General features: G+C 41.6%; 1 protein-coding gene across 1 annotated transcript in view; it reads right to left on the bottom strand.

Moving 5' to 3' along the window:
* Nucleotides 1-13,544, bottom strand: part of LATS2 (large tumor suppressor kinase 2) — a 60,288-nt gene extending 46,744 nt beyond the window's left edge. The window contains exon 1 of the mRNA XM_080798723.1: nucleotides 13,062-13,544. Coding sequence (XP_080654849.1) covers nucleotides 13,062-13,403 — 342 coding nt within the window. The 5' untranslated portion in view covers nucleotides 13,404-13,544. The remainder of the gene's footprint in view (nucleotides 1-13,061) is intronic.
* Between the last annotated feature and the right edge of the window lie 2,496 nt (nucleotides 13,545-16,040).

Raw genomic sequence — 16,040 nt, 5'->3', positions numbered from 1 at the left:
AATATTTTTTAAAAAATTCTAGATGTTATATTTGAATTAAATGTTTATTCTAAAATTACTGGAGAGAGAGATGCTATCGTACTTTTAAATTTTTTCCAAAATAAAAAGTTAATCAAAGCAACAATAAAAGGAAATAAAAATGGCCAAATAACAATAATTAACCCTGGACCAATTCTACTATATGGAAATATCTCACTTTCATAAATGGTAGGGTGATGACTATTTCTTTCTCTTTCAAGTTTCATGGGTGAAACTGAGAGGCTTATAGCTCTGGGTCTGTCCCTCACTTGCTGTATAGTCTTAAACTGACCACATCACCTCTCTGGGTCTCAGTTAATTTAACTGTGTAAAGAGCTATGTGGCCTAGATAATCCCTAAGACCCCGTATAGACCTACCAGAGCACTCTGGATGGTACCAATAAAAAATGGGAATTCAGGAAAGGGAGAACCCCCACATGTGCAGGAATGAATAGCTGGAAAAGGCCACAAAGATGAATCATGGAAGAAGTGGGACTTGAGTGGGCAGAGTATGGCTGGGCTGGTGGGGAGTGCATTCCAGGTAGCATAAACAGCATGAGTAAAGCCAGTGTGGGAGAAAGTCACACAGCTTGGTAGTAGCTGGTGTGTAAACACAGCTGGAGCAAGCAGGCTGGGCTGGAAATGAGAGAGATAATCAAGTTTGGTAAGTGGAGATCCCATGGTAGGAAGAGGAGGGGAGTGGATACAAGGGAGTAGCTGACTGTCACCTTTCAGGAAAAGTTCAGGGGCAGAAATTCTGGGTCAGGGAGACTACTTAGAAGAATCCAGGTATAGAGCAGGGTGTTAGCACTGAAAAGATACAGAGATGTGAAAGCTTTGCAGAAGAAGAAATGGGTACTGGGGAAAGTACGCCTTAATATAATGACTAAAGTAGAGATTAGAGTCAATTTACATTCTTTCTTTACATTCTTTCTGGTCTGCAACACAACCCATGGGGTAGGAGTAATTGTTACCCCCAGGGTATAGATGAAGGATCATGAGGCTCAGAAAGGCAGGCTGTTAGCCCATGGTGACAGCCAGTACAACATGTGGTCATGCTCTGGCTCCTTAATGAAATCTACTATCTGACTTACTGAAATCCGGTCTTCCTTACTAACAGAAGGCCAGTTCTATCGGGGCAGCCCTATGCGCAGCTAAAGTACACAGTTCTGCTTTAACCTCTGGTGACTAAGTGACTATGTTTGGGCCTGTGAGGTAGAGAAGCATATCTGCTGCCATATTCCCGCTTCTTGTACAAACTGTTGGCTCTCAGAGAGGTGCCACCTTGGGCGCCTGGAAACGGAAGCCTCTTATTAAGGAGGCCAGAACAGAGAGGAGGAGCCCAAGGCCTTGATGACACTGCAGAAGCACCATGCAGGCCACATCCTGCCGAACTCTAGCCTTCGTTAGGCCGCCTATGCATATACTAAGCTCTGTAGCCAGGAACCTGTCACCAGCAGCTTAATTCAATTCCCAAATCATACTCAGAGCAACTTCAGTCAGAATGGAATACAGTCCATCTGATTCTAACTGCTGGGGATATCTATTGAGCATTCACTATTTACTCAGGACTATGCTAGATGGTCGGGGTAAGGGTGAGGACATGGGAGAATGGTACAAAGGGAAGAGAAATTTCCTACAGTTTCCCACAACTCCAGGAAAAAGAGCAAGTACACTTATAAAAATATGAATTGTTGCACTGAAAGTCAATTTATATATATATATATATATATATATCACAAATTTGAAAAATACAATTATGAAAAATATCTCCTTTCCAAAGACTAAAGACAAGAAAGAGGAAATACAAATCAAAACCACAATGAGGGGGCGCCTGGGTGGCTCAGTTGGTTACGTGTCTGCCTTCAGCTCAGGGCATGAACCCAAGGCTGCTGGGATTGAGTCCCACATCAGGCTCCCTGCTCAGCGGGGAGCCTGCTTCTCCTTCTCTCTCTGCCCTTCTCCCTGCTTGTGTGCGCGCGCTCTCTCTCTGTCAAATAAAAAAATAAAATCTTAAAAAAACAAAAACAAAGAAACACAAAGAGATACCACCTCACACCAGTCAGAACAGCTAAAATTAAGTCAGGAAACAACAGATATTGGTGAGGATGTGGACAAAGGGGAACCCTCTTAAACTGTTGGTGGAGGTTTCTCAAAAAGTAAAAATAGAGCTACCCTACAACCCAGCAGTTATACTACTAGGTATTTACCCAAGGAATACAAACATAGTGATTCAAAGGGGCACATGTACAACCATGTTTATAGCAATAATGTCCACAAGAGCCAAACTATGGAAAGAGCCCAGATGTCCATTGGCAGATGAATGGATAAAGATGTGGTATTCCTCCTGTTTGTGTTCCCTCTCTTGCTGTGTCTCTCTTTCAAATAAATAAAATAAATAAAATAAAATAAAATAAATAAAATCTTTTAAAAAATGTGGTATACATACACAATGGAATATTACTCAGTCATCAAAAAAAATGAAATCTTACTGCAGTGATGTGGATGGAACTAGGGGGTATTATGCTAAGTGAAATACAATCAGAGAAAGACAATTATCATATGATTTCACTCATGCAGAATTTAAGAAACAAAACAAAGGATCACAGGGGAAGGGAGAGAAAGATAAAATAAGATGAAATCAGAGAGGGAGACAAACCATAAGAAACTCTGAACTCTAGGAAACAAACTGAGGGTTTCTGCAGGAGTGGTGGGTGGAGGGATGGGGTAACTGGGTGATGGGCATTTAGGAGACCGTGTGATGTGATGAGCACTGGGTGTTATCTGCAACTGATGAATCACTGAACTCTACCTCTGAAACTAATAATATACTATATGTTAATTTTAAAAATTAACATATAGTATATTATTAGCCCCAGGGGTACAGGTCTGTGAATCGTCAGGCTTACACACTTCACAGCACTCACCATAGCACATACCCTCCCCAGTGTCCATAACCCCACCACCCTCTCCCTACCCCCCTCCCCCTGGCAACCTCAGTTTGTTTTGTGAGATTCTCTTATGGTTTGTCTCCCTCCCTCGTCTTTTTTCATTTTTTCCTTCCCTACCCCCCAAACACCCCACCTTCCCTCTCAAATTCCTCATATGAGGGAGATCATATAATTGTCTTTCTCTGACTGACTTACTTCACTCAGCATAATACCCTCTAGTTCCATCCACGTTGTTGCAAATGGCAAGATTTCATTTCTTTTGATGGCTGAATAGTATTCCATTGTATATATATACCTCATCTTCTTTATCTATTCATCTGTTGATGGACATCTAGGTTCTTTATACTATATGTTAATTAATTGAATTTAAGTAAAATAAAATTTTTTTTAAAAAACAATAAAGAAATCCAAGATGAGTAAATCATAATATAAAAAATTGCATGATGAGGGGCACCTGCGTGGCTCAGTGGGTTAAGGCCCCTGCCTTCGGCTTGGGTCATGATCTCAGGGTCCTGAGATCGAGCCCCGCATCAGGCTCTCTGTTCAACGGGGAGCCTGCTTCCTCCTCTCTCTCTGCCTGCCTCTCTGCCTACTTGCGATCTCTGTCTGTCAGGTAAATAAATAGAATCTTTAAAAAAAAAAAAAATTGCATGATGAACTCATTTTACATTAAACTTGAGAACCATGAGCTTCTGGTAACTGAATTTTAATACCAAAATAAGAAACAGCTGGGTAGTGACTATGATAATGGAGGTGGCTTTTTTGTTGTTAAGTTTGAAATTTATAATAACTGTATTACAAGTAACTTAAAAGAGATTGTTGTTAAAGGACAAAAGGTAGGCATACCCGGGTGGCTCATTTGGTTCAGTGTCCGTCTTTGGCTCAGGTCATGATCCCAGAATCCTGAGATCAGCCTCACGTTGGGCTCCCTGCTCATCGGGGAGCCTGCTTCTCCCTCTGCCCACCACTCCCTCTGCTTGTGTGCTCTCACTCAAATAAATAAATAAAATTTAAAAAAATAAATAAATAAAGGACAAAAAAACCCCTCAATGTCCTTGTTAGGTATTTCACTTCTCTTTACATCCTTAAATGGGTTGGCAATGACAGAAACATTTTCAGGAGCCCTGAAAGAGACTGTAGGCAAACATAAGGCTCAGATCTTAGAGGCACTTCCCAGGGCCGACTCTATCAAGTTCAATGCAGAGCTGAGGTCCCTGGCTGCCCCTTAGTCACCATCCGGGACCTGTTAGGAAGGGCTCATACACAGGGCCCATACCCAGGGCCCACTCCTCACCAAATGAATTCAATTGCTGGTGCTGGCTTCGGTGGCAGTATTTTCCCAACACGTCCCAGGTTGGAAAATCACTGAGTGCAAGAAAAGGAGGACCAAATAATTATTCCAAAACCTTCTCTAGCACTTACAGTATCTGCCTATGAAGCATTTCTAAGGGGGAAAGCACTATACTGTAGAATATATTAAAAATGTTCATTAATCACCTATGAGGATGGCATGAGCCATCGAATGGCCACAACCATATATATAAGAGCAAATAATCATTTAGGTAGAAAACTGCTCACTGTGAATAATAGGTATTAAGTAAACAATATTTGTGATCTCCAATATTTTCCACATTAGGGCACATACAAAAAATGTCAATAGTTGTACTGCATATTTGGATTAAGGGAGAAGGTTGCCCAAAGAGGAGGCCAGAGCTGGCCTCCTGAGGGCAGCCAGAACCAACGCCTCAGCAACTCATAACCCATCATTCCTAAACACCAGCAGGGCGCTCTGTTCTGCATACCAAGTATTCTGGGGAACAAAGCAAGCTGAATGTCCGGACAGTGCTGCTCCTGGGGCTGTTATGGCTTGTCCTCCCCAGAGGGCAGGCCTTTCCTACCTGTCTGCCAATGACTCTCTTGCAAATCCTCTAGGACTGCAAAATCCTGTGTTGGCCCAGAGATGTACCAGGCACAAATGTAAACCACTCAGGGAGGAGAGAAAAGATGTTCCTCAGAAGATGCATTTTGGTCTTGATGTACTAGACTTTGCATTGCATTTTAAGAGGAAAATGGATCCAGTCTCAGACACTTAGAGCTCCCCTCAAAATACGAGTTTCCTGCTACTTAAAACTGAAGAACTATCACCACTTTTTTACTACCACATACTTATTGCCACAATTAAGAATACAGAACAAACTACCAAACTGACAAACAGATGTGTTGTTTCATAGTAGCAGTATTCATTGTTGGCAGGGTTGGAAATATAGAGGCAATTTTAAAATTTTCGAAAGAAACTTGGCAAATAAAAACTGTAAAAATGCTCTTATCATTTGTCTTAGTAATTCCATTTATAAAATTTATTCTAAGTAAATCAGTGATATCTATAAAGATGTAGAGGGATGTTCATCACAGTATTTAATTAAACAAGGAAGCCATCAGACTGAGGTGATTCTAAGATCTTATGCCTACGTACACAAAGCAAACCTAAGTCTGTAATGCCTGGAGGCTAAAAATCAAAACCCAAGGACAACCAATCATAAACAGCTACCCAGGCTTTCCCAAATAAGGTAACCACTTAAGATGTAGACAATGGAATCATTTTCTTGCTTTGCTTCTGCCTCTGCTCTCTGAAAGTCTTTCCCTGAGTGACTATCAGTAGACTGCTCCTAATCACTTCTGGTTTGGAATCATTTTTGCTCAGATAAACTTTACAATGTGCTTCAGTTTACCTCTTAATGCCAGTTACATATAATATGTATAATAAGTTATAGAACTACTATTTGAACAATGGAATACAATATAGGCATTAAAAATGAAAATGTTTATAGCAAAACATTTATCCCTTCATTCATATATCAGATGTTTTTGAGAATTTGCAAAGTTTTAGGTACTAGAGAACGATGACCAGAACAAAGCCACTGCCCTAATGGGGATTAAATCTAAAGAGAGAAATGGATATTACACGAAATACACAACTAAACACTTAGTAACAAATTCTGATAAATGCTATGAAAGGAAATTTCTATAATGAGAGAGAATAAAACAGAGGCATCTGGTGTAGACTAGGGGGGTCAGAAAATGCTTTTCTGAATCCAGGAGAGCAAGACAAGCCTTCCAAGAAGAGCAGGCATTATCCAGGCAAGTAAGGGCCAGTGCTGAGAAGAGGAAAGGCAGTAAAGCGGGCAGGGTCAGAGCACCAACTGCCGGAAAAGGGGTGCCGCCTGAGGCTGTGGGATGGGCCTCGCCTTCAGGTCAGGAGCTTCATCCAAGTGCAGTGGAAAGGTTTCCAGAAGGAATGACAGGATCTTTTCCTTTTTAGAATGATCACTCAGAACGTTCTATGCAGGGAACATAGGAGAGGAGCCAGGAGGAAGGGCAATGTCAGTGAGCAAAGATAGAGGCTTGGCGGGTAGGGGGACCAGGACTCAGAAGTGCACAGATAGATTCAAGACATACTCTGGAAGAGAACTAGTTGGTCTTGATGTTAGATAAGGAGAGTGAGAAGGGCCATATTATACATGTATATTTTTTATAAAGGAAGAGGTAGGATCATACCCCATATTCTGCCTTTTCTACCTGTTGCCTGGCACAGCTCTCCTCACTTTCCTTAATTTCCTTTAATTAGAAAAAAAATCTGGCCACTTTTACACCAGAAGTTCAGAGTGGTCTCACTTGAGCTGACAGAATTATAGACGATTTTTATTTATACGTTTCTATATTTTACAAACTTACACAATGAACACATATTCCTTTGATAACTAGAAGGGAGCCACAGGGTTGGGGGAGGGTATGACACAAAGGTATGATGTGACTGTGTCTTGTCAATATAATTTTAAATATACTACTTTAACAAAGTATACACTTTATCTTTTGGCAAGGCCAGATTTAATTTGAAAAGCTAAAAAAAAAAAGGTGGGGGCCAGGGGGAGACAAGGAACTGCTACACCCAAAAGCCATTGTAATAGTTTCCTGTTACATTACTGGCATTCCTAAACTTAAGTGTTTCTTTTTTCCTTCTCCTCTTATGAATATTTCAGGGCAATACCAGTGTTCGGTAATACTGAAAAGTTGTTCCCTTTCCAGAGTAAGGGAGAAGGAGGAAATGTACTGGTTATCTAAACCTTTTCTACTTTTTTTCACTAGCAAACCACCTGTATTCCAGAGAATGAATCCTGAGGCAGGATCCTGACACCAGGCTAAAGGAACAGCACTTCAGCGTTAACATTTCTCTAGGTCACTGTCTAGAGCTTTCCTGATGATGCCAACTGCTTGAGCTAAACATACAAAGAGGCTTCGTGCTGTCTGTCTCTCTCCTAAACTCTGACAAATCAGCAATGGCTTGTATGTGGGCCAGCTCAGGGAACCGTCTGGGCAAAGTTTTCCAGGGGCACGCACAGCGGATGTGTAAATCCCCACCACGCACACAGCTGGTGAGCCACACCCGGGGCCCTGCGCTCATGAGGACACATCTGGACACACTGTGGACATAGCACCTGGAGGCCTGTGCACCACGGGGCAAGTGCGAGGACAGCACAACCACCTGTCCCCACACAGCTGGCCTCAAGCATCCAGTGCCCTAGACATACGGAACAATGGAAGGCTGAATAGGAACAGTTCAAATCCAGGTGGAAGAATCAAGACCCTGCAGTAAGAAAGAAGGAGTCGAACCATAACAAGTGCCCAAATCCACGCTGAGGAAGATGGATGCTGACACTGCCAGCCAACAGAATAATGTTTGAAGAAGCTCCCAGAACAAACGAAGCAGAGGTGCGAGCAGAAGGAGACTGTGCCATGCATCTGGGACAGGTGCACAGGGGAGGAGTGGGTGGGACACCCCTGGAAAGGACCAGGCAGGGCCTGTGGTGAGGGGGCCTGGGGACTGGAAGTGCTGAGCAAGTGCCGCCCGCCCATGCAAGCGAGAGGACGTGAGGGAAAGGAGACGACCAACTCACAGAGAAGAAAATCCCACCAGAACGGGGTGTACATCAGCAAACACAGAAATTGGCCAGCAACCCACACAGTGCAAGTTAAAGACAGAACTCTGCATGGCCACATTAAGGGAGCACTGAAGCCTTTCCTCTCAAGTGTGTGTAACAAGTAGGTCTAGCCAACCCTTACTGAAGATGCAAGGTCAAGACCTCAGGGTTGGGGGAGGGGCGTGCAGAGGAGAGCCTGAGTCACCTGCCTGACCACCCAAGCCAGAGTTTCCTCTGCAATACTCGGGTAAGGACTGGAATCCATCTCAAATGCTTTCTGTGTAGTTTCAATAATGAGGCTACGGGTGCAAGTGCTTATTCGAACAGTACTTGGCACAAGAGGTTGCTGCCAACACCAGTGTCTATCCTTCCTCTGTGAGATTCACAGGCCCCAGCAGGCCTCACCTCTCTGCAGTGCTATTTCCTTTGGCAAAAGGACCTGGGTTGAAGAATAACTTGTAAGATGGGTTGAGAAACTTGATTTTTCTGTACTTTTTGGCTTGAGCATGCCAAGAAATTCACTCCCTTTCCCATTAACCAGACTACCTGAAATTTATTTGTTGTTCTGGCCATTATTCTCAGGAAGCCTGCCTCTGAATAAATATACATCCTGACCATCAGCTTTTTCCTTAGGCCAAATTTGGTGTAATAAATCAATTTGTTTGTTTACATTTCTTCCTACCTTCACTCCAATAATGATTTAAGTCATTTAAACATTCACAATGAAGTGAGGAAAAATTGATTAAGTCAGGATTAGGAAAATTATGCTAACACAGGACTGAAAGAATGTAGCTATGACAGGCCAGAGCCCTAAGGAGTCTTAAAGCTGCCACAGACTTGGCACCTCTCACAGCAGATCAATGAAGGAGCCTCATAAAGGTCAGGATATGGGTTGTCCAAAGAGAAAGAGCACATGCTAATTCCTCAAGAGAAGCAAAAAACATTTCTCAGTACTCACATCTGAAAGGCAGTTCTCACCTAAGTCGGCCTCTAAGAGGCACAAAGTGATAAAATGCTTAGCTATTCTGAAGACTGCAGGAGGTACTGCTGAATAGGACCCTTGCCATCTCTAGACCCCTATGCCAGTCATCCATCCCTGCACCCTGAGAAGCCCCAAGTATGGTGAGCCTGTCCCAACAGCACCCTTACACCTGTTAACCCACTGCAATTCAGTGAGAGGACTCAAGTCATATGCTTTCAAGAAGCAGACATGTTACATGTATTAATGTCATCGCAAAATCAAATTAATGGGTTTTTTTTAGCATGTTTATTTATTTATTTGGCAGAGAGAAAGAGCATGAGCAGGGAGCGCAGGAAAGAGAGAAGCAGATTCCCTGCTGAGCAGGGAGCCCGATGTGGGACTTGACCCCAGGACTCTGAGATTATGACCTGAACCAAAGACACTTAACCAAAAAAGCCACCTACGCACCCCTAATTAGTAGTTTTTAAAACTTTGTCAGGAAGAAAAAGAGGGAAAACCTGGTAATATGATCACTTTAAACCACTAAGAGAAAAAGTGAAACTAAGTTTTATAAGATAAAGTAAAAGCTAAATTTAAATTATTACCTATGTCAGTATGAAGAGTATCCAAATGATAAAAAATATGACACTCATAACCAAAACACTTAACATTCCAAGACCTTTAATCTGTCTTGAAAAATAGCTCCTTCCATAAGGAATATTAATCCACTGGCCTTTTTTTTTCCTGTAGAAATTTTCATTAAGTCTTTAGTAATGTTTGTGCGAAAATATTTTAGACGCTGCATCATTTGACATTTACACTATATCACTACACAGAAAATACTTAGTCTTTTACTTTTCCTAGAAGTTTACATTAAAAATATTTTAATTAAAAATATACCCCGGTGGGGGCTGAAGCGCCTGGTTGGCTCAGTCAGGTGAGCATCATACTCTTGGTTTCAGCTCAGGTCATGATTGTGAGACTGAGCCTTGAGTTGGCTTCACGCTCAGTGGGGAGTCCGCTGGAGATTCTCTCCCTCAACCTCTGCCCCTCCCTTCCGTGCTCTCTCTCATGCACATGCTGTCTAAAAATAAATAAGTAAATCTTAAAAAATACACACACACACACACCCCTAGGGGTGCCTGGCTGGCTCAGTTGGAAGGGCATGCAACTTCTGATCTGAGTGTTGAGTTCAAGCCCCACGTGGGGTACAGAGATTACTTAAATTTAAAAAAATAATAAAAAATAGCCTGGGTGGCTCAGTGGGTTAAGCCTCTGCCTTCGGCTTAGGTCGTGATCCCAGGGTCCTGCGATAAAGCCCCACTTTGGGCTCTCTGCTCAGCAGGGAGCCTGCTTCTCTTCCTCTCTCTGCCTGCCTCTCTGCCTACTTGTCATCTCTGTCAAATAAATAAATAAAATCTTTAAAAAAAATACACCCATCCATGCTAGTTACATGGATGTGATTCATTGGGTGAAGTTCACTGAGCAGTCCACTTAGGATCCTATCAGGTACTATTCTTATGGAAATTTTATTTTATTTAGATTTATTTATTATTTGAGAGAGAGAGCATGAGAGAGGAGGAGGGTCAGAGGGAGAAGCAGACTCCCTGCAGAGCAGGGAGCTGGATGCAGGACTCAATACTGGGACTCCAGGATTGTGACCTGAGCCGAAGGCAGTCACTCTACCAACTGAGCCACCCAGGCACCCTCTTATGTAAATTTTATTCAAATAAAATGTTTAAAAGAAAACACTCATAAACATTCAAGTAAATATTTTCAGTAAGCCTCAGGTCAAATAAAGTGGGAAAAAATGTATAAACATGTATATGCAATGGATAAAATAGGGCATACAAAAGTGTGTATCACTGGTGAGACCTTGAGAAAACATGGAGTTTACTACCATTCTGATTAATATTAGGGTTAAGAATGACAAAGTATGGGGTGCCTGAGTGGTTCAGTGGGTTAAAGCCTCTGCCTTTGGCCAAGGTCATGATCTCAGGGTCCTGGGATTGAGCCCCACATCCAGCTCTCTGTTCCGCAGGGAGCCGGCTTCTCCCTCTCTCTCTGCCTGCTTCTCTGCCTACTTGTGATCTCTCTCTGTCAAATAAATAAAATCTTTAAAAAAAAAGGAATGACAAAGTACAAGAGAATAAAACTGAAGCTAAATTAAAAGGCAATAGAGGAGGAGACAAAGGAAACTGAAAAGCTGCAACACTAGGTACTCTGTACCTATTATACTGGATCTGATAATCTGCTTTATTGAAGACCCACACAACTCTAGAGGTACTATTGATTATTTCCACTCCCATTATTCAGGTTCTCATAATGACGTTCTGACCACGATTCTCTGAAAGCAAATGCACCCTGTATACAGTCCCAAACTGGAGGGTCAGGCTGAAGGCAGAGGTTTTTACTTTTTAAAGTAACACTATAGACCAAAGTGACTGAATCACTTCAGGAGCATTAGGTATGACAAATGAAGTCCTTCCTGCTATCAATTAACATAAATTAAATGTTGATGGGAACTTCACTGGTGTCATGATCCTTAATTTTACTGTATCTGTATTTTACTGTCTTGGATACAGCACAGCACCAGCTTCATTATTTCTTGCACTGTAATTATCACTAATGGATTTCGCTATAATGAGATCCCACCTGTATTTTGGATTATTTGCTTCACTTGTTTCTTTTTATCACAGCTGAAACACAACTGCAAAGAACACCCTGCTCTGATTACCTCTTTTGTTTGCAAGTGATTTATAGAAGATTTTAGGCTTTGCTGTTGGTTTTCAAGTCTCTGCAATCTTACTCTAGTATTTCCCCCAGACTGCTCCTTCCTACTTTCAAAACCATCAAGTTCTGTTTGTCAAGGGATAGCACTTGGCAGCGTATTTAACTTCATATTTTCACAATGAGAAAGGTCATGCCTCTGCTGTCAGCTTCCACTGCTAAAACACTCTGCACCACATTATTCATGATCCTTGCTTTAGAAAAGCAACTCTCAACACAACAATGCTTGCTTCACACAAGTTAATCCCAGTATATCCCAAAGTGTCAAGGCAGTGCCCTGCAAAATAGCACGATTAGTTTCACAAACATATCATTTGAGAAATATAAATTCTCTAGTTAAATTCTATGGTAATCAACTACAACAAGAAGGTTGAGATAGCTTTTGAAAATAGGGTATTGTTAGCCTTTTCCTGTGACTGTGAGGCCAGGAGTAGGTAATTAGGTTCTTTCTAAGAAACTACAAGTGCTCAAGCCATCTTGATGTGCTTTGAGCATGAAATCTTAACTAATTTTTCAAGGCAACAAAAATACCTAGCTTATTTCCATTTTCATGCAACTGAGACTTTTAAATTGACAGATGGTAACAGAGTATTAGCTTTCAGAAGTCCTTTTGTAAGACAATTACATTTTTACCAGTTAGATTTTACTAAATGCATTTTTATGTGGTTGGACACCAGTTCCATTTTACATGGTCCAACCCCTCAATCTGGGTTTTACGTGGCTATGGGAGTCCCCACAGCATCACAAATGTAGAGCGAAAAGTTGTGTATTTATATATTATTGTCACCTCCATTAATGCGTCCCTTATTCTTGAAAGCAACTGAAAAATCAGACTACGTTGCTTGATCATTTCCTTAACATAGTTATGTCTCCTATAACAGTATACATACTGTTTTTAAAAATAGGAGAAAAAAGAGTCTAAGAGCCAAATCATGTTAATCAACCTTTCCCTTAACTAAGTAAAACGAATGCACAAACTAAAAACAAGGGAAGCCACTATCTTCCCCATCACAGCTCAGAATAAGCCCAAATAAACCACAAAGAAAGGGCTAAGTGTGAAAGCCCTTCTCAACTTCACAAGGACAGAACAGAAAAGACACAAGGTACAATTTCAGTAGAGTTCGGAAATGTCTAGATTTTGCCTGTAAAGGAAAAGCGGCCAAAAAGACCGTTCTGGGGAGAAGATGGAAAAAAAATTCAATGGCACACCAGAAGGGCCTCTGGTTTTGACCCAGAAACACTTCTCTTCGGGAGCAATTCAGAGCCTTCAAGTGCAAGCACAGGATCCTTGGCTGTCTCCCCTGCACTCTGCAGGACTACTTACTGTTAAATGCCAGGGCAGGAGCCTGGGGAGGTTACACCCACCTGGTCACATCCCGCGTTCACCAGTTCCTGCAGCATCTGTCGGTTTACTTCTGCCGCTGCGGAAGTGCTGGATTCGTTAGCAAAAGGCAACAGGGAGTATCTGATTTCTCTCAAAGCTTTCTGATAAGGTCCAAACTTTGGGGTAGCTCTCATCTGCTGCTGTTGCCTGGCAGCATCCTTGCCCCCCACGACTTTGGAGGCCAGGGAAGCATCACTGTTTGGTCCCACAGGCAGCCCCTGAGCGGAAGACTTGGACGGCTGCTTTAAGCCCTCTCGAATCTCCTGCAGTCGCTGGCGGCTATTTCCAGAATAAGTTGTGGCAGGAAAAGTCTTTGGCCTCATTGTTAGTCCAGTTTCCTTTTACCATAAATACAATCTTCTTAAAGTGTTTTATTATTTTAAAAAAAAAAACTGTCAACAGTATCAGTTAGTTGTAAACATACTTTCAAAACAATTTCCTTTTGAAAATCTTCTTTCCTTCAATTTCTGTAGTTCCTAAAGAGAACCTAAAATTTTCCAGAGTCTTCATTTTGAAGATCATCGCTATCTGAAAAAGAAAATTGAAAGAACATACTCATTTGTGGCTTTCACATACTGTTAACAATACTTTTCAGAAACGGACAATGATCTTGAAAAAATTCCACTTGTTCCACTTGGAAGGATTAAGAAAGAACATATCACCTCTCAGAAATGATTTAAAAAAAAAAAAACTGTTCAGCTTCGGTTGGCACACATGACATCTAGGGCTGTCCCAAGATGCTTCCTGTAATATGTAATCTGCAATAAAGTAAATCTCCACAAGCTCATACTGACTTAGAAATATTTAACTCAGGCCAGAGAAGACAGTAGTATTAACAGTTGATAGCTCATGTAAAATAATTCACTATAATATAATTTCATTTTGAAATTCACAGCTTGAGTGTGTAGGGTTAAACTTTCTATATGAGGTCTTGGATTTCTGGCTTGTTCCTAATAACCAAGCACTCAACTCATGAGCCACACCTTTGTCTCTTATCTCCATGATTTCATTAACCTACTCTCCCACCCCAAACCTGTGGTTCTTCCATGTCTTTAGAAATTATTCCTTAGAGGGGCACCTGGGTGGCTCAGTGAGTTAAGCCTCTGCCTTTGGCTCAGGTCATGATCTCAGGGTCCTGGGATCCAGCCCCGCATCAGGCTCTCTGCTCAGCGGGGAGCCTGCTCCCCCCACCCAACCCCTTTGCCTGCCTCTGCCTACTTGTGATCTCTGTCAGTCAAATAAATAAATAAAATCTTTAAAAAAAATAAAGAAAGAAAGAAATTATTCCTTAGAAAGCCCTCCCAAACCTCCTGGAAGATACCACAAAACTTATCACATTAAAGGTATCCTAATATTGCAACTGAAAGCAGTTCTAACACAACATGCTATGAGATTCTGAAGGTAACTACTCCCTTGTTTTTTTACAAAGTGGTCAAGTTCTTATCAGCATTGTGACCTAAATACCTTTCCTGTAGAAACTGATACTTACATGAAAGGGGACTGGTAAAAGCATGTGGGTGATTTCTTTCTCAGGGTACACTATGACCGTACTAAGGAGGGGCTGTTTCAGTAAGTTATTCATATAGATCACCTACTACTTTGGCATGGAAACAACTTCTACATGTAGAAATAGGGACAACAAAGCCATTTTTTGGTAGTGAATTACAGCCACCCCAGGCCTAATTCACTGACTACTCTGTTGTTCTTGCATTTAGAAAACAAAATGGAACCCAACACGATAGTGCCCTTAGCGGCCAGCTCTCCTGGAAGCAGGATCTTGCTCATGTGGTGACTGGGTGACCTTGGACAAGTCCTTTAACTTCCCTCACCCTCCCTGGGTGAAACAGATGACACCATTTAGTGAGAGGGCAATGGTGAGCTGAGTAAGACCATGCATGGAACTGGCTCAGTAGCACCTGGAACTCTTTGGTAAACAATGTTTTCTACTACTTGTGTTATTATTTGTGTAATTAGCTGTCATCACCAGAGCACAGATGCCCACTGGTGGCAAAAGCACAGACCTGCGGCAATGCCTCTGGGCTCACACCTGAAGCTCTAGGGGCCCCTCTCTCTCCCTGTCTCTCCTCTTTTGCCCTCACTCATTTCAGTCCTTTTTACCCACAGAACAATGAGCAAACTGTAAAGGAGATGCATTTTGTATTTTAATGAACAAAGAAAAACCAATTAAAAAAAGAGCAGTCTTTTAAAACCACAGGGCGAAGGGGATGATCTGGACTTTGTTTCAGTAAGGAATTTCCGAACTGTAAAATGGAAATCTGCTTCACAGTCTTCGTCATGTAGAAGGAAAAATGATTGCTGATATTTGTCCAGTATCCACTATGTGCCAGGCTCTAAGAGCTCTATGTGAATTTACTTATATAGATCTATTTCAAATCATATATGACCGTAAATTTGAAGAAATGACATTAAAATTAATATTCTTTTCTTAGAGGTGGGAAGATGGAAGGTCTTAGAAAGTTCAAACTATTATTCTCAATGACAGGGAAGATTCTAGTTAGAAAGTAAGAAGCAGACTAAATACATTTTTTAACATGAAATCCCTATTTTAATATACAACATCTAACACAGTAAAGTCACTGAAATGACTGTTTTAAGACTATGCAGACAGTGAACAATTAGATCCAAGAACTGCTGAGATTTCCCTGGGGCCTGGACCAGAGTGTTGGCGGGGGGCCAGAAGCCTAGAGCTCTGCTTAATTGGTGTAAAATGGGGCATATTGCAACCACACTCGTTTTCAGTGACTTCGTGGTCTAAGCATCTGTTTTGAAATACCTAAATTTCTAAAACCATGAATTCCCATTCCAGCAAAAATACAGAGATTCTCAAGGAGCTGCCAAGCACGTATGGAGAATCCTGAGTGACTCGCTATGTCTGAGAACAGGCAGGAGAGTTATCTTTTCCTGTGGGAATTTACACAAATCACTTTGTTTCTAATCTC

This window comes from Martes martes (genome assembly GCF_963455335.1).
Source record: "Martes martes genome assembly, chromosome: 3".
Classification (NCBI taxonomy): Eukaryota; Metazoa; Chordata; class Mammalia; order Carnivora; family Mustelidae; genus Martes; species Martes martes.
The sequence above is the reverse complement of the archived record's forward strand: the minus strand, read 5'-3'. Positions and strand labels throughout refer to the sequence as shown.